Below are 22390 nucleotides of genomic sequence, written 5' to 3'. Positions count from 1 at the left end.
TATCAATCAATCAGTTGGCGATACCAAATGTAATTTTCCCGTGTATATATATGGACATTGAGTACTGTGTGGGAATAACATAATGGGCAATTCTTAGAGTCTAAAGATAACGCGAAGAACTATCAAATTGGGTATAACAGTATAACTAAGACATGGTCCAACAACTCACCCTATTGCTTCCGAACAGTTCCATATAAAGGAAAACCCAATAGTAACCAACATCGAGAATAAGAAGATTCAAGCCCAGCTCAGAACTTCTCACTAGTCACACACCGCGTCGAATTGACCAATAACCAAGCCAAGATCTTCACAATGAGCGTCAATCCCTTCACAACTATATCCAAGCCAAAGAACAGTATACGCAAGATGGTGCGAGTAATTCCAGGCAACTTCTTCCCCTCTCGCGACGAACTATTGCCATATCGACCATACTTCTCCAGGTCAAACTCCTCAACCACAACCTGCTGAGATTTGCTCTTCTTCGAATTTTCCTTCGTCTTGGAAGAGAATCTACTCCATAATTTGAGATTACTTTTCTTCCCCGACTCTTTGGACTTTTTCTGCGCAGATTTAATCTGCGATGCCAAATCCATGCTCTCTGCTGTATCTTGGCGCTCAGCAACAGTCGTAACTAGTTTACCCTGGAACACAGGCATAGAGTAAGGCCCGGGATTGTGGGAGGTCGGAGGTCTAGACGACTTCGGCGATCCGAGAAGCATGTCTGCAAGGATGGGGTTCGTGGCTTCATCTGAGACGGCGACTGCTAACATTGCAGCAATGAGAGAATCAATGGCATACAGGGAGGGAATAGTAGCGACCACAGCAGCCGGCGAAATCGAAAATGTCTTCGTAGCGAAGTCCAAGGACGCGAGCGGCTCGTCGAGGTCCGTGACGGGAAGCACGGATGTGCGTGCATTAGCAGCTTGCAGACCGGCTTCCAGTGCCGTTGGAGAGACCGGGCCAGTTACGATGATTGTTGGCGGCTGGCGAGGAGAGGCATCGACTGTGATGTGCACCATTCCTGATGACTGGGATCGCACGGGTGAGAGTGGGATTCCGGCGGCGCCGACAAGAGCAGGTGGGTTATTTCTTGAGAAATATGGGTGCCGTAGCTCGTATAGTCGTTGATGGCGGTTCCAGGAGAGCCGGCAGGACTCTTGTGCTGCTGCCCGTTTGAGTGCGTCGGTTTCTACTTCCGCCGTCTCGGCGGGCGTGAGGTGGTGTTGCTTGCTGATCTCGTCGGCCTGGTCTATAGCTAACATGGCTGCTAGTCGGGGGAAGAGTAGGGTCACGAGTCCGTCGTTGGGATGCTCGCGACGTATGCGGTCTTCGAGGCTCATCATCATGATTGGTACATCGTGGTTTGGTCTGGAAGGGTCGCACCTGCTTAGAGCGAGTTCATTGGTTGAATATGTTTGTAGTGTGTAAAACGGGTTCTGGGAGTTTCCGAGCGTAAATGTAGCTGGTCCCGTTCTGTGAGATGTTAGTATTATACATCTATAAGGCAAGAAGTCTTACTTTGTCATGCGCAGGTTCAATGACCCAACAAGATCTCGTGTTCTCTGGCCATTGGCCGTTTCCCATAACATCTTCAGTTCCTCCACAGAGGAGTATGTAACCTCCTCGGACTCCAATGCACCAGTTGGGAAGTTGAGCACACTTGCAGGCACAGTCTTTGGCCCGAGAACATGGTCAATCTCAGTATTTGTCGAAAGCGTAAGCTTAGGAGGCTTTCGAGAAGACTTGGCTGGACTTGGCACATTTGGAAGCCGTGGGTGATATACCTGCTGGTTGAGAGGCAGTTTTGGATTGAACTGCGGGAACATTGATTTCATCGGAACTGAGGAAGCAGACGATTGTGATGACTGCGGAGAGACAGTTGACGGCGTAGTGTGGTGGCTGCTACTGCTGCTGCTTTGACTGCCCTGTGAAGGCAAGGCCTGATGGTTCACTCTCTTGGCTTCACGATTCTGACTGTGCATGGACTGAGGAGATTTTGAATCAGATGCTCCCACCATAGAAGGTGGGGACTTAGATTTCGAACCATTCTCCTTTGGCGGAGGTGGAATACCCTGGGTGTCTTCGATAATCTGAAGCAGCAAGGATTCAGTCTTACCAGGGTCCTTGATTTCCTGAAGAGGGATCGAAGAAGCCGGCTCAGATGTGGCTACTGGCTTTCTCCCGACTTTGCGAAATGGGTTGTTGGACCTATTGACCTCGGGTGATGGAGCAGGAAATAATTGAAATTGATTCATCTTGTCACCCATCTTCGCGAATGAATGCTATAAACAAAGACAGAACGCGAAAGCAGGGGGTCTCGGGTGAGATATAACCCATTCTCACCGAATGTGCGCATCAGCCCGACAGACCAAGCAGAGTATATGGTTTGTCGAGATGTGTGACAACCCTGCCTATACGAGTGGGCGCTTAACCGTTTAGGGATGTGATTGGCCTCCATCCTGGGATGGGCACATCTCAGCTGCAGTAGCGGCGCTTCGATACAGCGTGGTGATTGGTGCTTGGCTCATGAGGAATCTATATTTATCAGAATCCGGAGATTATATTGGCTGGTTATTTTTGCGTTGAAGAAGTCGGGGAGTTTGACCCTGCTGACCCTGTTGACCCTAGTATCTGCATCTTATCGGCTCCGGATATTGTTAAATGGATAATTTCAAGAAACAGGATTGACATCAACACACGGGTCACACCATATATTAAACTCTTCAAAAGCGCCTAACTGATCTTGCTATCACATACGGACGAAAAACGGAGAGCGGGGGGCGGTGAGGAACGGATGTGAATTGTAGAGGGGTAATGAGGGTGATGGCTAAGACAGTCAGTTCAGTCATCGGCGAGAGAAAGAACAACTATTTCATGGCGACCGGTATCTGAAAGGCCGAATTATAATACTGATAGATGAAATTGCGCGATTAAATGGGAATTGCTCGCCCTGGATTTGAGAAGTATTTTCTATGGTGCAGGAATACTTCACATGTGCTGATAGTGATAATCTTCAGGTCATAAAGCTTGGCTTGTTCTAAGGGTCGATCGTATCAGTGGCATCGCATCTCATCCTTGTTGGTTATTTATTCCCTGTTAAGAACGAGTGGACGGAGAACCGCGCAGATGCACTGCCATCAGCCTAACAGTGTAGACATATAGAAGGAAACGCCGAGAATGGGGCATGAGCTAAAGGACGCAGCCCACAAGGATGTCTATATTTTGATGATTTATTTACATGATAGTGTACAATTATTCGTTCTTCCCTTAGTCTTGACCTAATGTCTCAGCGTGCACATTATGGGTCAGACCCTCCGCCATGGCAATCGCACCTTCCATGTTACCCTTGTTATATAAGAATAAGCCCTGGAGAGCAGCCGCGCTGGTGTTAATAGACCGATCAGCCTTGTTGCCTGATTCATCTTCAATCAAGCCAAGCTCCTGGAGCCGATCCAAGAAAAGTTTCCGATAAACCCCGTCGGTATCGATGTCTTCATAGAATCGATCCCACAGGGAGCCGACCTGGTAACGAGTCACTTCGCCCAAACGGACAGTCATATCCACACGCCCAGGACGGACCAACGCCTCATCGAGTCGTTCGACGTGGTTGGTAGTAAGGAAGATGATGCGCTCCTCGGCACTAGCGACTCCATCAAGTGCATTGAGCAGTCCCGAGAAAGTCACATTGGCCCCGCGGTAACCATCTGCGTCGCTTTGCTCGCGTCGGTTCGAGAACGCCGCATCCACATCTTCCAACAGAACCAGCGTTCGATTGGGAACAATTGTGAGCAGGTGGTTTAACCGATCATCGGTCAAGCCGCGCTCGCTCAGGTTCAGAATGGCAATGTCGTAATCCAACTCGCCCGCTAGCGCCTGGATAAAAGAGCTCTTGCCGGTGCCCGGAGGTCCGTATAAGAGATATCCTCGTCGGTATGGAATACCACGGTCGTTGTACCATGATGAACTTGAAATGAAGTCTTCCACATCTGCCACAATCCGTTCCTTGACTCCCTCGTGGAGAACAACCGACTCCAGTGGACGCTTCCGGCGCGGATTTCCAAATGGTTTCCACTCGGTACCCCAACTGTTATATATTGTCGTCTTGCCTTCGTGGCCCCTCGCGGCGTATGCATGAGCTTCGGTGAAGAGGTCCTCGAATATGTGACGTTGAGAATAGAGAGTGGTGAGGGTGATTGTCTCCCATGGCTTTCCGGTCTGAATGTCGCGGGATTTCGACTCGCGCATACGATTAACAAAGACAAACGCATTCTTGTACCGTAAAACGTGTTTTCCAGGACCCGGAATCAGCGAAAAGCGTGTATCAATTGCTCCGTTCGAATGTTCGACTTTCTGCGTTTGGATGGAGAGATGGCGCATGCCGGGCGTGAGTTTTTGGAGGAATCGGTCCATGTAGGTAGAGGTATTCGCAGCGGCTTTGCTTGCATTGAGTTGTGATTGTTGGTACAGAGTCATCCAGTGTAGGAACCACGGATACGAGTCATCTTTGATGCTGATCTCGACGTCCACCAGCATCCGCCGGCGGAGAAGAGCGGCGCCATGTCGAACACCTTTCTGTGCTAGTGTCAATCCTGCTCCGAGACCTGCAAGGCCAAATCCCTAGCAGAGAACCATATTAGCACATCATCTGGGATCGAAACACTGGCACGGCTCATACCGCGGTAAACAAGGGATTGCTCGTTAGCTGCGAGAGGAGACTTCCGTCGCCGTTTTGGGCCGACTGTAGCGCCTGTGTTTTCTGCTGCAGAATCAGATCGCCCGCAGACGGCGCAGCGCTAGGGACCGCATTTGGCTCCATACCAAATCAACAGTGTCGTGAAGATCGCGAATGTTGAGAAGATCGATAAGCACAGATATCGGAGTTACAACGGGCCGAGCATTTGAGGTACCCACGGGCGTTTCACAGGGCAATCCATGGGAGACCGACGATGAGAAAGTGAACTACAACCTTCCTAGGTTTGAATGTACCTTGAGTGGTCTACAAGCAATCAAGATGGGGACGGATGTGCTGGAACTCCGGTGGTATCGGCGTTCCCAACGCGCGAAGGCCCCATGTCGGAGTTATCGGTATTAAAGTAACTTCCTGCTTCTCGCATTCCTGTCCTTAAGGCGCCAGCGTATTCTGTGTGGCGTTATTTTCTAACGCCTTGGCCTTCGATGCGACCTCTTCTCCGTTATCCGCTCCTTTGGCGGGCTTGGTATCGACGAACTGTTCAACCGGCAATCCGCAACATGAGCACAACACCCACTACTGCAGTGCTATATGCGCTGACTGTGGCGAACTCCCCGGCCAGACCTAGCCCGGAAGATGTTTTGAAGAAAAGTCACCATGCACAGAATGGATTCAGGAACCCGTGGGAGTAAGTGACGCTCCGTGACTGCAATCATTCGTATAGACTAACCAGCAACTCCGTATGACAGATCTTTTCGCGATCTGACTTCAAGAGATATCATGCAAATGATGATGTAGGTATACCGATCGATTATCGCAGGAAGCCAGTCTCTAACACATGGAACTATAGTACTCGTCGATTCAACGGCAAAGGAAATAATCCCGATACCACCCCTCCAACTGTCACCGTTCGCAAGCCCGAATTTCTCCCCAGCCGAGATACCCCCAAGCTGCGTTCAACGTGGCTTGGCCATGCATGCTATTATGTGGAGTTCCCGAGCGGTCTCCGAGTACTGTTTGACCCAGTATTCGAAGCGCGATGTGGGCCATGCTGCGGACCATATCACCTAGGTCCGAAGCGCTACACTGAGCCTCCATGCCAGATCAAGGATATCCCTGTCATCGATGCTGTGGTCATCTCCCACAACCACTACGACCATCTGTCATACCCAACTATCTCGGAAATCGCGAAAAGGCACCCCAATTGCCATTTCTTTGCACCACTTGGCAACAAGTCTTGGTTCCACAGCTCGGGCATCCAAAATGTAACCGAGTTGGATTGGTGGGATGAGCGTGATATTGCAATGTCACCCGAGGAGAAAAAGAATCCCCAGGTTGAACAAGTAGGCGAAGCTTCCGCCACAGCAGATATCAAGGCACGCATCAGTTGTCTGCCTTGTCAGCATATCACTGCCCGCAGTCCTTTCGATAAGTACAAGACACTATGGGCTTCCTGGGCCATTGAATCTGGCGGTAGCAAGGTGTATTTTGCTGGGTATGATCTTTCCCAAACCATCTACGCTATCAGAATGTTGCTTTGCTGACCTCAATCTAGTGATTCCGGCTACAGGGCAGTGGACGAGCTACCGGAAGGGGAGGATGATTGGGACCCCAAATACAATTTCCCTATTTGCCCTGCCTTCAAGCAGATAGGTGAGTTCCGGGGACCATTTGATCTCGGCTTGATCCCCATTGGGGCCTACGCACCTCGTCATATTTTCAGTGCCGCACATTCTGACCCTCATGATGCTGTTCACATTTTCAAAGATACCAAGTGCAAAAATGCATTGGGCATGCACTGGGGCACTTGGGTGCTTACTGAGGAGGATGTGCTTGAGCCTCCCAAGAAGCTCAAGGAGGCGTTGAAAAAACATGATCTTGCTGAAACTGGTGTTTTCGATGTGTGTGATATTGGCGAGAGCCGGGAATTTTGAACAAAACTCCACCTCTTGTACACTACTTTCATAGCTTGCGTTAGCCCGTACTTATCCTTGCTCGTTTTGTGTGATTTTGCATCCAGATATTCCCTTTACGAAACAGCGGAGTTATCCTTCATATTGGTTTGGCTGATTGGAATTTCTATTATCATTGGTGCCGTAGATAATAAGCTAACAATTTTGCCCAGGGTGTTCGTCATGTCCTTCAAGTTGGGTGATCCAAGTGAAGACACATATTGGTATGGTAGTCGCTTGGCATGCTGAGGTCGGATATGGCGGTTTTCCTAGACTACTTTTATTTTTGCAGTGCTATTTGAACATTTATAGAAATACCCAATGAGAAAAGTAGTGAGACTATATATTGAACTACAGCTTTATAGACTTCTAGATAACGAAGTTGGAGATGTTTGCCTAGTTTGTCAGGGCCCCACGCTAGCCGTATATGGACTAGCCCGAGGGAGCTCCCACTTCGCCTGGAAATTTAATAGAACGCGGGCGAACAGCGTTGACGTCCGAACTCTTGGATCATCATCTTCGTGCAATATTTTTTTTGATATTCACAAGTGATCAAGACCCTTTTGTATCCATTTCCCACTCAACTACAATAAATCACCGCCAATATGCAGGCTCCGGTGGTGGTGATGAGTAGGTTACCCCCCCATCAAGTTGCTCCCCTTTTAAGTGCTAACAAATCATCCAGACACCAATTCTGGCGAGCGCCAGGTTGGTCGGAGAGCACAGATGTCTAACATTACCGCGGCCAAGACGTACGCTATCCCTCAATCCTCCGCTTTTCTCCCCCGCTCGATGCTAATTCAATAAACACCAGTGTTGCGGATATCATTCGGTCATGTCTCGGACCCAAGGCGATGTTGAAGATGCTGCTGGACCCTATGGGTGGTATTGTGTTGACCAACGATGGCCACGCTATTCTGCGAGAGATCGAAGTGTCGCACCCCGCGGCCAAGAGCATGATCGAGCTCAGCCGTACCCAGGACGAGGAGGTCGGAGATGGTACCACGACAGTCATCATCCTAGGTATGGCAATATTGATTTCGGAGGACTCGATAGTCAATGCTGATATTCTGTAGCCGGTGAAATGCTCGCCCAGGCCGTCCCCCAGCTCGAACGCAACATCCACCCCGTCGTCATTATCCAGGCTTTCAAGCGCGCCCTCGCCGATGCCCTTCAGATCGTGGAGGATGTCTCGACACCCGTCGACATTCATGATGATAAGGCCATGTACAGTCTTATCCAGTCCTCCATCGGAACCAAGTTCGTGTCCCGTTGGTCAGAGCTCATGTGCGGTCTTGCATTGAAGGCTGTGCGAACCGTTTCCTTCGATGTCGGTAGTGGAAAGCAGGAAGTCGACATCAAACGCTATGCCCGTATTGAGAAGGTCCCCGGTGGTCAAATTGAGGACTCTGAGGTGATTGATGGTGTGATGGTCAACAAAGATATCACGCATCCCAAGATGCGTCGCAGAATCGAGAACCCCCGTATTCTTCTCCTGGATTGCCCCCTGGAGTACAAGAAGGGCGAGTCTCAAACCAACATTGAGATTTCCAAGGAGGATGACTGGAACCGTATTCTCCAGATTGAGGAGGAGCAGGTCAAGCACATGTGCGAGGCTGTTCTGGCCTTCAAGCCTGACGTTGTTATTACTGAGAAGGGTGTTTCCGGTAAGCAGGCGACCTGGTTAAGAATGATTGATTGCATGTTCTAACCACCGAGATTTACTAGATCTTGCACAGCACTTCCTGGTGAAGGCCAACATCACAGCCCTCCGCCGTGTGCGAAAGACCGACAACAACCGTATTGCCCGTGCAACCGGTGCTACCATCGTCAACCGCGTCGATGACATTCAGGAGTCTGATATTGGTACCGGGTGCGGACTGTTCGAGATTGAAAAGATTGGCGATGAGTACTTCACATTCATTCGCAAGTGCAAGACCCCGAAGGCCTGCACAATCCTGCTGCGCGGCCCCTCCAAGGATATTCTGAACGAGATTGAGCGCAACTTGCAGGATGCCATGTCCGTTGCTCGCAACGTTATCTTCCACCCTCGTCTGTCTCCCGGAGGTGGTGCTACTGAGATGGCTGTCTCCGTAAAGCTCAGCCAGCTTGCCCGCTCCGTTGAGGGTGTCCAGCAGTGGCCATACAAGGCCATTGCCGACGCTATGGAGGTCATTCCCCGGACATTGGCCCAGAACGCTGGTGCTAGCCCTATCCGTGTGCTTACCAGTCTCCGTGCCAAGCATGTCGAGGGCCACAACACCTGGGGTCTAAACGGCGAGTCTGGAGAGTTGGTTGATATGCGGGAGTACGGTGTTTGGGAGCCCGAAGCCGTCAAGCTTCAGAGCATCAAGACTGCGGTCGAGGTAAGCTTTTACTGTTTCCTACACACTACATTTCACTAACATATTTCTCTTTCTAGTCCGCATGTCTCCTTCTCCGTGTCGACGACATCTGCAGCGCAAAGTCCGCCCAGCAGGTCAGCGGCGGCGGTGGTGGCGGCGACGAATGATTGATAGACGAAAAAGAAAAATGATACTTGGACTCGAGGTCCGTACATAATGTTACACGATTTGCCTCATGGCTGTCTTCCTTCTGTATGAATATCCTAGATTCAAAAAAAAACCAAATCCAGATGGGTATCTTCGTATCGTACACAGCCAGCATTTAAATCTGCCCCTAGTCCTCATCGTGGAAAATGACACCAGGAACTTCCTGCTGGGCCACCTGGCCATCCACATCGCCCCCATTTTGGTCTTCCATAGTGACCATCGAGCCCGGGGCAGCCGAGCTCTCCACAGGAGCAATATCCTTATGATCGCCACCGCCCTTCTTCCCACGCGCATTCTTCTTCTTCTCCCTCCTTTTCCGATTCTTCTCCGTCTTCTCGTCATCTTTGCGCTTCTTCTCCTCCCGCTCTTTCTCCCAAGTCTCATTATTCTTCTCGTTATCCACCTCGGACTGCATCATCCGCAGTCGTTCATACTCCCGTCGCCGACTGGCCTTGTACACGTGGAATTCGCCCGAGCCCGCACCGGCCGACGATCCCTGCACATTGGTGACGATCTCTGGCGGCGCCGACAGGGACGCGACGGTGCGCGGCTTCAGGACATCCGGTAGTTGCAGGTCTTTGCTCGGGTCTTTGAAGAGTGTCTCGATCTGGTTGGCGACCTCGGAATGCGGTGTCACGGCGCGCCGTTTTGTTGGCCGCTTGCTGCGGGGATCCGCGCTTGTGGGGATCGACTCTGGGCCTGGCTCGGACATTGTGTGGATGTTGGGTTGAGGAGAGGTGATGCGACCGCGTGGAATCGTGGGGTTTGCGCGAGTGAGAGGGATTCGCGTCTTCGGCTTTAAATTGGTGGTGGAAGAGCCTGGCCTTCAGTTTCTGGGAGATTTCCACTGTGTGCTGTGTAGATTTTGGTTTATTCAAAGCAGCGAGAAAGGCGAGTAGTAAGTAGTAACAAGCTCAAGATGTAGAACCTTGAACCTTTAACGTCGACATACTCTAACCGCCTTCGGTTAGCGGCATACCCTTTCTGAAGATTTTCTTTTGTATAGTTAACTAACGATTGTTAGTTCGAGATACTTACTTCTATGCTATTTAGCTTGTTGATAATCGGCTATCTTCTAGATACTGTAGTATACACTGACACGGTGAGCGGGGAGCCATAGGTAAAACGGCTACAGCAATATTTGTGTTTATTCGAACCTCAACATCAATCGACATGTCAGCGATTAACCTGCCTCAGCCGCACCTCAATGACTCGATACAAGAAGTTGACAAAAGTTCTTGGCTGATCTCAAATACGCTTCTTCTTACTCATTATTCGTCCCCCCTCCCGGACAATATTCCACCCGACCAAGCATGCTGGAGCGACGGCAATGGGGGGGCATTTCGCTCTCTCAGCTGCACCCAAGCCTCTTCCGAATTCCAAGCCTCTTCCGAATTCCAAGCCCCTCCAGCTCCTAAAGAATTGTACCGAGATGTCTATGGATGTCTCTAGACTTGTCTTTTATCATTGCGATCTTGGTCCTACAAACATTCTTGTCGATATCTCGACAGGCTCGCTAGATATCATCGACTGGGAGCTTGCTGGCTATGTCCCTATCGAATGGGTCAGAACAAAATTCCGAATCTCCGCAGGAATGGATTTTAATTATGGGAATGAATATTCTAAAAAAGATTAGCGCCGCCAGGTCGCACAGCGTCTGGAAAAAATGGGCTACAACGATGTCCTGGACGCATGGTGGAAGTTTCAGGACAGCTTGTAGACAATGATGCTAATGTGAAACTCTTATTCTCTTAGCATTACGTTCTGTCAGATTCCCATGACGGATGTTTATACAACGTATGCCTATAGAATGGGAAAGTCTACAAAATTGACTAAAAATATATCATGACAGGTACGATCGACTCCCACCAACATATTCTGAACGTGGGCGAACGCTTCTCGTCACATCGTTAAATTTTGCATTCATTATGCTACAAGATGCTATGATACCCTCATTTCTATGACTCCAACTTTGCCGCGGATAACTATTGTCTATTTTGAGCTATCTATTGGAGTTAACAATACTTGGACTACCACTTGAACAATAGATTTCATCTTCTTACCAGCACTTAATACCAGCCCCTTTTAGGTCTAGTAGGTCGGATCTATACACACTAGTCGAATGTATTAATTATAATTCAGAAAGAAATCCTGACAAAAAGTACAATGTGATTATGCGCCGAGAAGAACTCTGATTGGCCAGAAAACACAGCTGTCCGAAAGGGGTATGACACGTTCTTTGTCCCAGCCACTTCATATCTCACGAGTACTCACGGTCGACTGAGAACAATGAAAGAACGTGAGTCAATACTCGGTTCAAAGTCAATTGACGCTCATGCATGTGTAACATTCTATTCATTTGACTCTGACAATAACTTCAATTTCGAACTTGCCTGTTTTCGGACTGCGTTTATTGTGCAAACGATTCTCGCTTTCTTTGTTCACTTTCCCTTGTTCGCCAGCGACCTGCTAGTAGAAAACTATATGTACCTACTTCACTTCACAACCATCGTTAACTTCTCTCACACATCTTTTTTTCCCTACTTTTGACTACCACTAGTCAAAATGCCCTACCGTTTCGGTAAGTAGCTTCATCTCATATCTCTATGTCTTCCTACTGCTGTGCTCATGGTCGATGGATGTATATCTGTTGTATCAAGTGAAAATGCCTGGTTTCACAACTGATATTGTCATGTTGTGCCCTAACCTATGGCATTTCTGGCAAAAACACCTACCTCTCCCAAATCCAAGGCACCATGACAGACTTCAAGACATCACAGCTAACTTCATGATCAGAGGTCGCTGCTCAAGGCCGTGCTGGCTGCAAAGGCTCTGAATGTGCCAAGGAGAAGACAAAGATCGCCAAGGGTGAATTGCGAGTCGGCAGCTGGGTTGACGGCTCGACCTTCCAGAGCTGGTCCTGGCGCCACTGGTGAGTCTAGCCTTGTTAAAACATAAGGTCTATGATAGCCCTGAGTACTGACATCCATGCAGGGGCTGCTTCACCCCCAAGCAAATTATGAACGTCAAGAAGGCGCTCACTGAGAACAGCGAGGATCCTGATTTCTCTCGCATTGATGGCTTTGATGAGATGAGCAAGGAACTACAGGCCAAGATTCGCAAGGCCATCGAAGTGGGCCACGTCGAAGACGACGAGTGGAAGGGCGTAAGTTCACCTGTCTTGATGCTCAAAGACTGTAGATCAGCTGACTAATCCTTCATAGGATATTGAATGCAACCGCCCTGGACAATCTCGCATGCGTGTCAGGGCTGGTAAGGGCAAGGCCGATGAGGTGAATTCCATGTTCTATCCTCATGATATATGACATACTAACTTCATTAACAGCCGAAGGACGATGATGAGCAGTCCTCTCCTGCCAAGAAGCATGGCCTGACTGATTCTGAGGATGCTGCCGAGGGGCCCGCCAAGAAGAAGCAAACTCGTGCTAAGAAAGCTGACGAGGATGATGCTATCTCTGAGGCCACTGTCATTGAGGCTGAGCCCAAGGAGCCCAAGAAGCGTGGTCGTCCCGCCAAGAAGGCTGCCGAGGAGCAAGTTGCTCCTGCTGAGACCGATGTCAAGGTCGAGCCCAAGAAGCGTGGCCGTCCTGCAAAGAAGGCTAGTCCTGATGCCGACAACGAGGTCAAGGCCGAGCCCAAGAAGCGTGGCCGTCCCGCCAAGAGAGTTTCTGACGAAGGTGCCGATGCTGACACTAAGCTCACCACCGAGTCCGCTGAACCCAAGAAGCATGATCATGATACTCGTGGCAAGAAGATCAGTGCCTCTCCCGATATTGAGCCTAAGGAGGTGTCCACCAAGCGTGCGACTCCCAGCAAGAAAGTCTCTCCCTCTGAGACTACCGACACCGAGAAGTCCGACGAAGTTGAGCCTGCCGAAGAGGATCAGCCAACCAAGGAGGTGACTGTGACTCGTACCACTCGTTCCACTCGTTCCAGTGCCAAGAAAGATCTCGACAAAGATGTTTCCCCCGTCGACAAGGATATCTCATCTGCCGACAGCGAGACCGCCATTGCCGCCGAGCCTAAGAAGCGTGCAACTCGCGCCAAGAAGGATCCCAAGAACGATGTTTCTCCCAACAAAGAAGTCTCCTCTACCGACAACGAGACTAGCCCTACCAACGGCAAGACCAAGAAGTCTGTCCCCCGTGCCAAGGCTGTTAGCGCAAAGACCAACGGCTCAAAGGCTACTAAGGCTACCAAGGAAGCCAAGACCAGCGAATCCGATGCTTCCAAGGATAGCCAAGCCGAGGAGTTGACCGAGAAGTCCCGCACTCGCAGTGCCACCAGCAAGACCAAGGACAACAACAGCACCCCCGAGAACAAGCCCAAGGCAACTCGCGGCCGCAAGCCTGCAGCCAACAAGGCTAAGCAGGCGTCCACCGACGACGTTGCTGAAACCACCGAGAAGCCCAAGAGAGGTCGCAGGCCAGCTGCCGTGAAGGTCGCCGCTAAGCCCGCTGACCAGGCTGTTGAGGAGTCTTCCGAGGCCTCCCCTGAGACATCTGTCAGTATTGAGCGCACCATCGTGAAGACCGAGGCTGCTCCCGAGATTAGGATTGCTTCCCCCGAAATTTCCGATGAGCCTATTGTCATCGACGCCGAGAAGCCCGCCGAGGGCGCCATTGAGATGCCCCTCGAGTCTCCCCTCAAGCCAATCAAGGCTGAGGACGTTGAGATGCCCCTTGAGTCTGAGTCTCCTCTGAAGCCAGTCAAGGCTGAGAAGACTAACGATGACTACTGAGGTGTCTTTCCCTTCGTGTCGAGCTTCCCACTTCGTGTGGATGAATTGGCAGTCATGCCAATTATGAAAAGAAATACCACCTCCTTCTTGTCTTCCGCCTTTTATGTTGTAACTGGTATTTCTTTTCTCTCGGGTAGTTTTTTTAACGAATCTTGATTTTCTGCTTTTCTTTCAGTTCTTTCCATTGTTTGTTCTTTCCATTGTTTGTTCTTTCTTTTTCTTCCTCTAGGCGTGAGGTTCGATTTCCCTTTAGCGATGGCTGGTTTGCACAGGTGCACCGCCATATTTGTATGCACTTTGGGATCGTTCTCACCATTGATTAGCCTACGAGTTGACATAACGAATTCAATTTTTTTAAAAAAAATAGTCCCAGCAGTAGGTATTCAATAGCAAGGTGGTTTGTACATCAAGGTTGCTGGGCGGATACTAGGATCTACTCTTGTCGCTATGGCTTGCGAGATTCAAGCTGCGTGTGGCCTTTGAAATACATAGTACGCTTGAAGGCCTATCTATCTATCACTGCGAGTATCAAAGACGAAATCTGTTGAATAAGAATAATTCCCTGATAAAAGCATAAAAGCTAACTATGGGCTTGCACGGCCTCACTATTTCCACCTCACAGCAACGGAAACAAAAGAAGATAAAACCATTGAGATGTGACTCCTTCTGTTGTGTAAGATCGAAATGACCGGAGCTCATAATCAGCAAATGCAAGGAAAAAGCACGCAAAAAAGCAAAATGATCAAGAATACAAATGATCCAAGGTCGAAACCAGTAGAAAGCGAAATATGAACCAAGCAAGCAGAGTTGAGAAATCCAATCTGCTTGATATGCACCTGGGAGACAAGGGGGTCACAGTTCACTGTGTTATCCCCGCTCGATCAGAATGCACATCACAGGTTTCCAAGACCACGACTGTCGAGGAGCGCACGGGTATTTCCATACAACTCCGGGTTATTGACGTGAGCCAGCGTGCGCAGGTGGAGAACCTTGTCCTGGAGCTTTGGATGGGCACGCAACAACGACCAGAACTGCTCGCTAGCATTGTAGGTGAGCAAATCGGAGGCCTCGGCAATGAAATGAATCAACCACGACTGGAGGTAATCGCAATTGGGCTCCTCGAACTCGGTGTTACCGGTGAAAGCAAGAGAAGCGACCTCAAGCAGGGGCTTGCATTGGTAGAGCTCCGGGTAACAGTTCCAGGCGACTTGGAGCTTGAATGCAATTCGGTAAACCAAATCCATTAGGCCAAAACGACGGGCTTGGAGGTACACTCTTCCAAGGACGATGATGGCGTTTTCCAGATCGAGGCTGTTGCCCACACCGTTCAACTTGAAGTTCTGACCAATGCCCATTTGGTCACCAACCAGGCGGTAGATAGTGGCGCCGTTGGAATCAAAGGCTGGGAATGGAGTGGGGTGGGAGAAGCCAGAGTTCTTGAGTGTAATCAGGCGAGGAGTGAATTCTCCATTGGCCAGGTACTCGCAAATCTGCAGCTGTTCGGGCTGTCTCTCAAGAGCCACGGCACCTATGAAAACATCGATGATCTTGGCGGCTTCATGCTGGTTCAGGAAGACGTGCTTCAGAGCCTGATTGAGGGTCAGGTCGAAGATCGAGACCTCTGGAGCGGGTTTCTCGGATGCCACATCGGCAACAGCACTAGCAGTATCACTGTAGATTTAAAACATATTGGTCAGTGAATGTGCGTGGAGAATGGACATTAGAATTTGGCAAACCTAGTATCATTTTCAACCTTGGGCATCACGTTCAGAGTCATGGTGGTCGCCAGCGTAATGAATGGTGATGATGTTGGGCGAGAAGAAGGGGGATGAGGTATCAGAGGGATGAAAGGCTGGAATTTCTTCGTCATCCCTAAGGTAGAGTTCTCTCTGTCTGCAAAGGGGATGGAATCAGATGCAATTGTAGCGGGGGTAGGATCTGAGAAAACCCCCAATTCCTGCCTGAACTGAATGCCCTGTGCAGCACGCGAGTCAGAAAATGATCTCATGGTTGATTGCCCATTAGATGCGTTGGGTGCAACATCAGTAACAGGCTCGGCGTGATCTAATATAGCCTCTTTATGTTCCTCTTCGTCAGCCTCTTTATCTTCCTCCTCGGACTCAGATTCCTCATCGCTTTCTCCACAGGAGACAAGGCCTTCGTGGCCACTCGGTAAGATGAGACGCAGTTCCTTGCCTCGTTTGCCCTTAGCACCTTGCTCCTGGAGAGCCATGTTCTTCCAGAATTCTAGTCCGGGCTCAGTTCGAATGATTTCCACCAGATCATCCCAGATCTTAGCATCTTGTTCTCTCTGCGCACGCCGGAGGACATTGACGGTTTTCTCATTTAGAACAAAGAGATCCTGCAGCCCGACCCATCTGCTTTATGCATGTTAGCTTCCAATCTGTATAGACAAACAAGCATATGTGCAATCAGAAATAGTGACATATAGATGAAAAAACGTGCAGGAAAGCCAACGGACACATATATACATCAATAAACACACCGCGTTGGGTGTCTTTTTGGGTGTTAAAAAGGAGATCAAACTTACTACATATTCCGTCCCGGAAGATAGATTGAGTAAACCCGGTCTTTAAGGTGTGTCATCCAGACACCCTCAACTGGCTGGGCACCAACAGGGCGGCGATTGACATGTCTGCTTGGTCCGAATTTCTCCGGCAGCACGACGCCAATCCAAACATCAGCTTTGTACTGACGGAGGGAGTTTTTGAACCGGACAACATAGGTCTCACCAGCCTCCAGCGGGCGTGGCTTGCCTAGGTGCCTCAAGTCAGTGGTCAAATAAGTTCTAGGTCCCATCTTGGTTGTGAGGTTGTGCATGGATGATTTAAGAATTCGTTGCTCTTCTGAGAAGATGATTGTTGGTCTTTGTCACCGGGAGCTGGCAGTGGTCGTTAGTATCAGTGGAAGATTGTTTTATGCAAGTCAAAATCTTTGAAGTACAGAAGGAAGTGAAGCTATGATTGATCTTGTAAGCGATCAATCCGAAAGACGATATTGAGTTGCCGGGGATAGAACCAAGAGTATAATGATGGGAAGCTAGACTCCTGTTGTGAAATTGTTGAAAGAATTGCAGCTGGTACTAGATATCATTAATGACCTTTAAAAGAAGAGGAAACAGGCTTCTGAGCGCAGACTGAATGGTCGGAAATCTCGCAGATGTAGTTCGCGTCGCCGGAATCAGCTTGCAATGAGGGCTAGATAACTCACATGGTACTGTCTTTGCTAGCACAGGTAGAGGCTATATGGACTATGAAAGAGAAGAAGTGATATTGAGATGCCCATCAACGTTGAGAACAACGCAAAGCCCGCGGTTTAATAATGCGTCGGTGTAAGCGACGGGCGAGAGCTTCTTGTCGTAGAAAATAAACGTTTTCTTGACTGCAATTGAATCAATACTTTATAAATATCATCTTGGCGATAACCCCGAGGTTTTCTTTACTGAGGTTGTATATCAGAGTTAAGAAATCATGTCGTTGTGAAGAAGAGACCCCAAATCCTGGATATTGCCTAGGTTGTTTTAGGGTTCCGAGACTCACCTAAGAAACTCGAAGCCAATCTTATTGGCAAGTAATGACTGTAATCAGGGACTTAAAAGCTGCCTATGAGCTTTCAATTGATATACGAGAGAATACTGACCTAGCCTGCAGTTCTGATGTGCTACAGACAGGCTTTTATTGCATAGGAATAAACTTGTCTGTTCCCGCAACATTAAATAACCTTGGATGAACACTATCGGTCATAAAAACGCTTGACGAAATGTGCCCAGAGGACTTCGAAGAAGTTTGGGGTCGAGATTTTGTATAAAGGTCCGAGAATGGTTGTGCGAAATGTCTGAAAGCGACTCCGGTGGAAAATAAAACTATCGAAATTAGCAGACATTTATTCACAACACCAATTCCCTTCCTTGAAATGAAGAGGGCGTAGTGAATTTCTGCTTCAAAACCTAAAATCAATCCACGATTCAGTGCATCAATGGGCAAACGCTTGCAATAATCTGAAGACCAAAAATGGTTGGGGATGGGATACAACATTAGCATGCATAGGGCAAATGTTTCTACAATTTGTTTGTTTGAGGTGGCCAAATTTCTTCATTTCTGTTTCTCATCACTAAGTAGGCGCCTTGCCCAAGAGTAAATTAGGCGATAAACGAACGCATCGCCTGATTAGGGACAAAGGCATAATCACTGTCGCAAACAAGAGCAGTGGAATAAGTGCAAATCATCAAAGAATGTGTCGAAAAAACTCAATCTCAAGGAGTGTAGAGTGGTCGAACGCAAGTCAACATACGTCGTGGGTCCGATTAAAAGCGAATAAGATCGGTTCTTCAAACCAAAAGGGCGGCCAACCTCGAGAGAAGCGAAGCTCAAGTTGCCGTCAAAGCAAAAACGCAGGCTAGTGCAAGGTCGCTGTCATTCTGGTGCAAAAGATGCATGCCTTTCTTGTTCAATTTCAAAATCCGAGTCGCTCGATCCAGTACATAGGAAATGTTACAACCGTCTAGAAAAACCTCGGCGATCGCTTGGTGCTGGTAGACACGAATGTAAGCACTCAGGGCTCGGGATAGAAAAAGCAGTCAGCAGTAACGGAGGGATATGGTCAGGGAGAAGGAGAAGGAGAAGAAGGAGAAATTGAATCGTACCGCAGCTCTGACAGGTCATCCATGTGGTTGCACATCGCTACAAACAGGTCGAAGAATAACTTGCCTCCTTCCTCCATCTCCATCTGCAAGGTTCCGCTGCTCTTAAAAGTCTTGCGACTGCGGATGATGAGAGCCAGGTAATGAGCGCGCAGCCGGGAATCAGACTCGGGTGTGTTGTCATATGCATATCGAGCGGATCGCAAGATCACGTCGGCTGGAATACCACTCTGAAGACCTTGCTTTCGGAGGGCAAGGCGCTTGAGTTCTTCCAAGCCGTACTTCTCGGCAGCACAGTACACTGCTGTGTCTCGGAGAACGAGATCTCCCACTCCGGAGTGGAACATTGTCGGCTCGCTCGATCCACGGCCACCAGTCTGATTGATATCCTGGGCGTTCTCGAGTGACCAAGAGTGTCTTTGCTTTCCACGCAACAAACGCGGGAAGTAGTCGCCCTTGTACAAAAACTCGAGAACACACGACAGAATCTCAGGTTCTCTATCTCAAGTGTAAGTTTTTGCTCAATCGAATAGGCAGGATTGTCTCACTCGTCAGGCAAACTCAGTTGCTTGGCACCGTCTTCGAGAAACTGCTCCTTCAAAGCAGTACTAAAGAACGGCGACACGGATAGGACATCTTCATGGGCAGCGAAGAGACGCTGGTCCCGGCCAACAATCATAGTAATGATAGGGCTGGTAAGGGGGCTATAGGGATACATTTATCAGCACATGAAATAAATGTCGATATTTATGGAGAGCGTAGGTCCGCATTTATATATAAAAAGGAAACACACCTTCCCATTGAGGGACTTTCCACTTTCTGCTTCATCTTCTCCTTAACCAGCTCGTCGTACTTCTTCTTGGCGACCTTGACGGTTTTACCCGCCCGGTCCTTAGATACGAAAGAGCGCTTGAACATGACGGCGCAAAGTAATCCTATTGCCGATATATGCCCATAGAAGACGGTCAGGAATGACGAAATAATCTTGTAATTATCAGAAGGAGTGATACGAGTTGGTCGAAAGAAATACAGATTGACGCTGCTAGTCATGCACACGAAGCATGTGAGTCTTGGAAGCTCCCCTCAGAAACGGTCCCCCCGTGCCTTAATTAAAAGACGAGGAATACACAGTTCTAGGATGGCTTTGCATTCGAGAATCTGGAATGACTCTCTTAGCGAAAAGTTATCGACTCCGGCAGGCGTGGGAGGAAAGAGAAAAAACAAGGAAGGAAAATGGGAAGAGGGGGTTTTAATGCGGGGGTCAGGTGATATCAAATGTGACTAGGGACGAAGTCACCTGTTATTGAGGCTTAGGCTGAAGTGAGATTCTGTGTGGCTGGTTCTTTGAGAACCCTCCAGGGCTGTGCATATTGGTGTTGAAATCTCACGTCATGCGCTAGATCTGAACCAATGAAAATATACGTGGTATCTTTGTTAAGAGCGCCGTTATGACTTACCTCTGTTTTAACAAGCCATAGTAGAGTGTGATTGACGTCAAATGATATATATATTGAGACTGGTCATGTTAGGTTATTTGACATATTTCTGTCATCCCTCGCCAGCGAGGAAGTAATCATCCAAAATCGCTTTGTCCCCAAAATAAGCGATCTATATCATATATTGCCCAGTTGTGTCCACTTCTGGTACTCAAAACAGGCCACAACCAGCAGTAAGCATCGTAATGCCAAAGCTCGAGAAGTGACCGATAGTGACAGCGTACATGCCATTGCCAGCAGAGCAGGCCAGGTCTCGTTCCCCTGCGCACTTTACGCAGGTGGCCCCCGAGCCAGCGCTGTAGTATTCCTATGTATGGTCACGGTCGGTAAGCGATTGAATATTAGTATGAAAAGCCCTCGATAGGATCACTCACGGTTCCATAGTGCTTGAAGTTGATAAGCCCGCTCACGTACATGTTCTGCTACGGTTAGCCACTTCATTGCATCATCTAAAGTTCAACCATGTCTTACTGGAACACCATCAAGAATGTTATTTCCACGGTTCAAAGTACCGGGCTGCGAACTAGCAAAGTTGGCCCACGCTTCGTTGCCGATGGGAAAAGCAGCAAGTGCGTTGCTGGTGAGTGCCTTCCCCGGGAAGTTCTGAGCCAGTGCAACGTGGGCAATGTATGTGAGGGAACCACCCAAGGAATGTCCGACTGCCTCCAAAGAGTAATCCGGGTACTTCGCGATGAGTGATTTGACTTCGGCAATCACTGTGTCGTGTACAGCTGACCAAGGTCTGTTAATACCTCTCATGATCTTCACGTCGGAAGGGAAGGTCACGCCCGAGAGCGAGGGAGTGACAAGGGTAATATCAATGTCATTCAAGATGTCGGCGACTGGATTAATTAGCAAGGTGACCTAGTATTAAAATCAATAATTTGTCCATACTGGTAGTCGAGCCCCTCATGATAACCGATATCTTCTTCTTCTCCGTGGAGTATCCAACGAATCCCTATTGAAATTAGTCATTTGCTAGTGTAAAAAGCAAATACCACGCCTACATTGGTGTCGGTCAGGAGGTCATAAATCCTCTTGGTAATAGTGACATCGAAGGCTTTTCCGATACAACCAGTGTAAGCAGCGGAAGAAAGCTGTGCTGCACGGTGCAAATCAGGGAAAGCAGCGCTGGCTTGAGATGATGTTAGAGCTGCCTAGCTAACAGAGATGGGCTGGTGGATTGACACACCAGCAGTTGCCCTCGACTCCAAAAGAGGTGCAGAAAGAGCTTGAGAGATCAAGGGTATCCCTACAAGCAAGGATTGGCTGTTGAACAACATGTTGGAACAATATATAAGTATTTTGTGGAACGTTGTTGAAATATTTAGCAAGGCTGCTGGAGCGCTGTTTTGGATGAAAGAAAAAAAGAAAAACTGCCTTGGTTGCTCTTTAAATAATGCTTCAGCTACCCCTCAAACCTTTCCCCGTACTCGCTGTCACTATATTCTCACACTATAGTTATGCCGAGGAGGAGTTGGAATTGCGCCAGGTGGGTTGCATCGGGGATAGTCCCAAATAGGAAATCCAGAGCACGGAGCCAGGAACTCATTATGCATAGTGAAGTGGTATTGGTGTATTTCGATTTATAAAATAACTCATATTGCAAACTATGCTGTGGGTATGTATATCCAAATTGGTGCACTAGGTACTAGACCGCTGTATCAAAGTGTGGAGTAGTTTAGGGTTCGGGAGTGGGGACCTATATGGTTGGCATTGCGGGGTTTTAGCCAAATTAGAAGATGCGAAATGTCAAATAAATTGAAATATGCAGCATCAATGCAGAAGTGAAGTTCTGTACGAGGTTTAATCCCGAGGTAGTCACTTCTTGGTGCTGATTGCGGTATACCTTCGCCAATTTTATTCCTAGTGTAAAGGGATGCACGCTTGCTGGAGTTAGGATGGATATATTCGATTCCAACATATGTGCCTAAGAGCCAGAAAACCTACAGAGAATCATCAAATTATAAGGTTGGTGATCCTAGATCAACGAGGACGGAATCCATGCCGTAGTGCAGAACCACTGCCTCGGTTCCAATCTTCTTCAGGCACCGACGTACCCCGGATGCGTCACATGGGACAGGGTCGGTGTGGGGTGCATGAGATATTGAGCCCCCACCTCGTGGCATCTAGTTTCGTGGTCTCTCCACCTCATCCCTAATGAAAGTAGGAGGAATTGGAGAACAGATTCGGCGGTACTTTTCTGGTTCTTTTTCTGGCAATTTCTAATTTGGCGGTTAAGGTGAATTTTGTGGGAGATATTGTACATCTGGAATTA

General features: G+C 48.7%; 9 protein-coding genes across 9 annotated transcripts; 3 read left to right on the top strand and 6 right to left on the bottom strand.

Moving 5' to 3' along the window:
* Positions 1 to 248: 248 nt before the first annotated feature.
* Positions 249 to 2267, bottom strand: LCP9604111_1876 (uncharacterized protein; the record flags this gene model as incomplete). The annotated part of the gene is made up of 2 exons (XM_039069290.1): positions 249 to 1473; positions 1519 to 2267. The coding sequence occupies 2 exons, from the start codon at positions 2265 to 2267 to the stop codon at positions 249 to 251; spliced, it is 1974 nt and encodes a 657-aa protein (XP_038932003.1).
* Positions 2268 to 3267: 1000 nt separating this feature from the next.
* LCP9604111_1875 (bifunctional AAA family ATPase chaperone/translocase BCS1) lies at positions 3268 to 4816 on the bottom strand (the record flags this gene model as incomplete). Its single annotated transcript, XM_039069289.1, has 2 exons — positions 3268 to 4617; positions 4676 to 4816. The coding sequence occupies 2 exons, from the start codon at positions 4814 to 4816 to the stop codon at positions 3268 to 3270; spliced, it is 1491 nt and encodes a 496-aa protein (XP_038932002.1).
* A 434-nt stretch (positions 4817 to 5250) lies between these two features.
* LCP9604111_1874 (uncharacterized protein) lies at positions 5251 to 6624 on the top strand (the record flags this gene model as incomplete). Its single annotated transcript, XM_039069288.1, has 4 exons — positions 5251 to 5378; positions 5440 to 5484; positions 5541 to 6185; positions 6246 to 6624. The coding sequence occupies 4 exons, from the start codon at positions 5251 to 5253 to the stop codon at positions 6622 to 6624; spliced, it is 1197 nt and encodes a 398-aa protein (XP_038932001.1).
* Positions 6625 to 7247: 623 nt separating this feature from the next.
* LCP9604111_1873 (chaperonin-containing T-complex subunit CCT3) lies at positions 7248 to 9154 on the top strand (the record flags this gene model as incomplete). Its single annotated transcript, XM_039069287.1, has 6 exons — positions 7248 to 7272; positions 7328 to 7394; positions 7457 to 7665; positions 7719 to 8309; positions 8371 to 9008; positions 9065 to 9154. 6 exons carry the CDS (start codon positions 7248 to 7250, stop codon positions 9152 to 9154), a joined length of 1620 nt encoding a protein of 539 aa, XP_038932000.1.
* Positions 9155 to 9321: 167 nt separating this feature from the next.
* Positions 9322 to 9906, bottom strand: LCP9604111_1872 (PRKRIP1 family protein; the record flags this gene model as incomplete). Its single annotated transcript, XM_039069286.1, has 1 exon — positions 9322 to 9906. The coding sequence occupies one exon, from the start codon at positions 9904 to 9906 to the stop codon at positions 9322 to 9324; it is 585 nt and encodes a 194-aa protein (XP_038931999.1).
* Positions 9907 to 11759: 1853 nt separating this feature from the next.
* Positions 11760 to 13956, top strand: LCP9604111_1871 (PARP-type zinc finger-containing protein; the record flags this gene model as incomplete). The annotated part of the gene is made up of 5 exons (XM_039069285.1): positions 11760 to 11775; positions 11991 to 12126; positions 12189 to 12360; positions 12419 to 12487; positions 12541 to 13956. 5 exons carry the CDS (start codon positions 11760 to 11762, stop codon positions 13954 to 13956), a joined length of 1809 nt encoding a protein of 602 aa, XP_038931998.1.
* Positions 13957 to 14849: 893 nt separating this feature from the next.
* On the bottom strand, positions 14850 to 16776 carry LCP9604111_1870 (uncharacterized protein; the record flags this gene model as incomplete). Its single annotated transcript, XM_039069284.1, has 3 exons — positions 14850 to 15627; positions 15693 to 16337; positions 16508 to 16776. 3 exons carry the CDS (start codon positions 16774 to 16776, stop codon positions 14850 to 14852), a joined length of 1692 nt encoding a protein of 563 aa, XP_038931997.1.
* Positions 16777 to 18576: 1800 nt separating this feature from the next.
* On the bottom strand, positions 18577 to 19534 carry LCP9604111_1869 (BTB/POZ domain-containing protein; the record flags this gene model as incomplete). The annotated part of the gene is made up of 3 exons (XM_039069282.1): positions 18577 to 19114; positions 19165 to 19320; positions 19410 to 19534. 3 exons carry the CDS (start codon positions 19532 to 19534, stop codon positions 18577 to 18579), a joined length of 819 nt encoding a protein of 272 aa, XP_038931996.1.
* Positions 19535 to 20263: 729 nt separating this feature from the next.
* On the bottom strand, positions 20264 to 21395 carry LCP9604111_1868 (putative alkaline lipase; the record flags this gene model as incomplete). Its single annotated transcript, XM_039069281.1, has 6 exons — positions 20264 to 20419; positions 20487 to 20531; positions 20584 to 20954; positions 21007 to 21070; positions 21120 to 21247; positions 21305 to 21395. The coding sequence occupies 6 exons, from the start codon at positions 21393 to 21395 to the stop codon at positions 20264 to 20266; spliced, it is 855 nt and encodes a 284-aa protein (XP_038931995.1).
* Positions 21396 to 22390: the final 995 nt, after the last annotated feature.

The sequence above is a fragment of the Penicillium roqueforti genome, assembly GCF_015533775.1.
Source record: "Penicillium roqueforti strain LCP96 04111 chromosome Unknown scaffold_02, whole genome shotgun sequence".
Lineage (NCBI taxonomy): Eukaryota > Fungi > Ascomycota > Eurotiomycetes > Eurotiales > Aspergillaceae > Penicillium > Penicillium roqueforti.
Note: the sequence above shows the minus strand (reverse complement) of the source record. Positions and strands in the feature narration are given on the sequence as shown.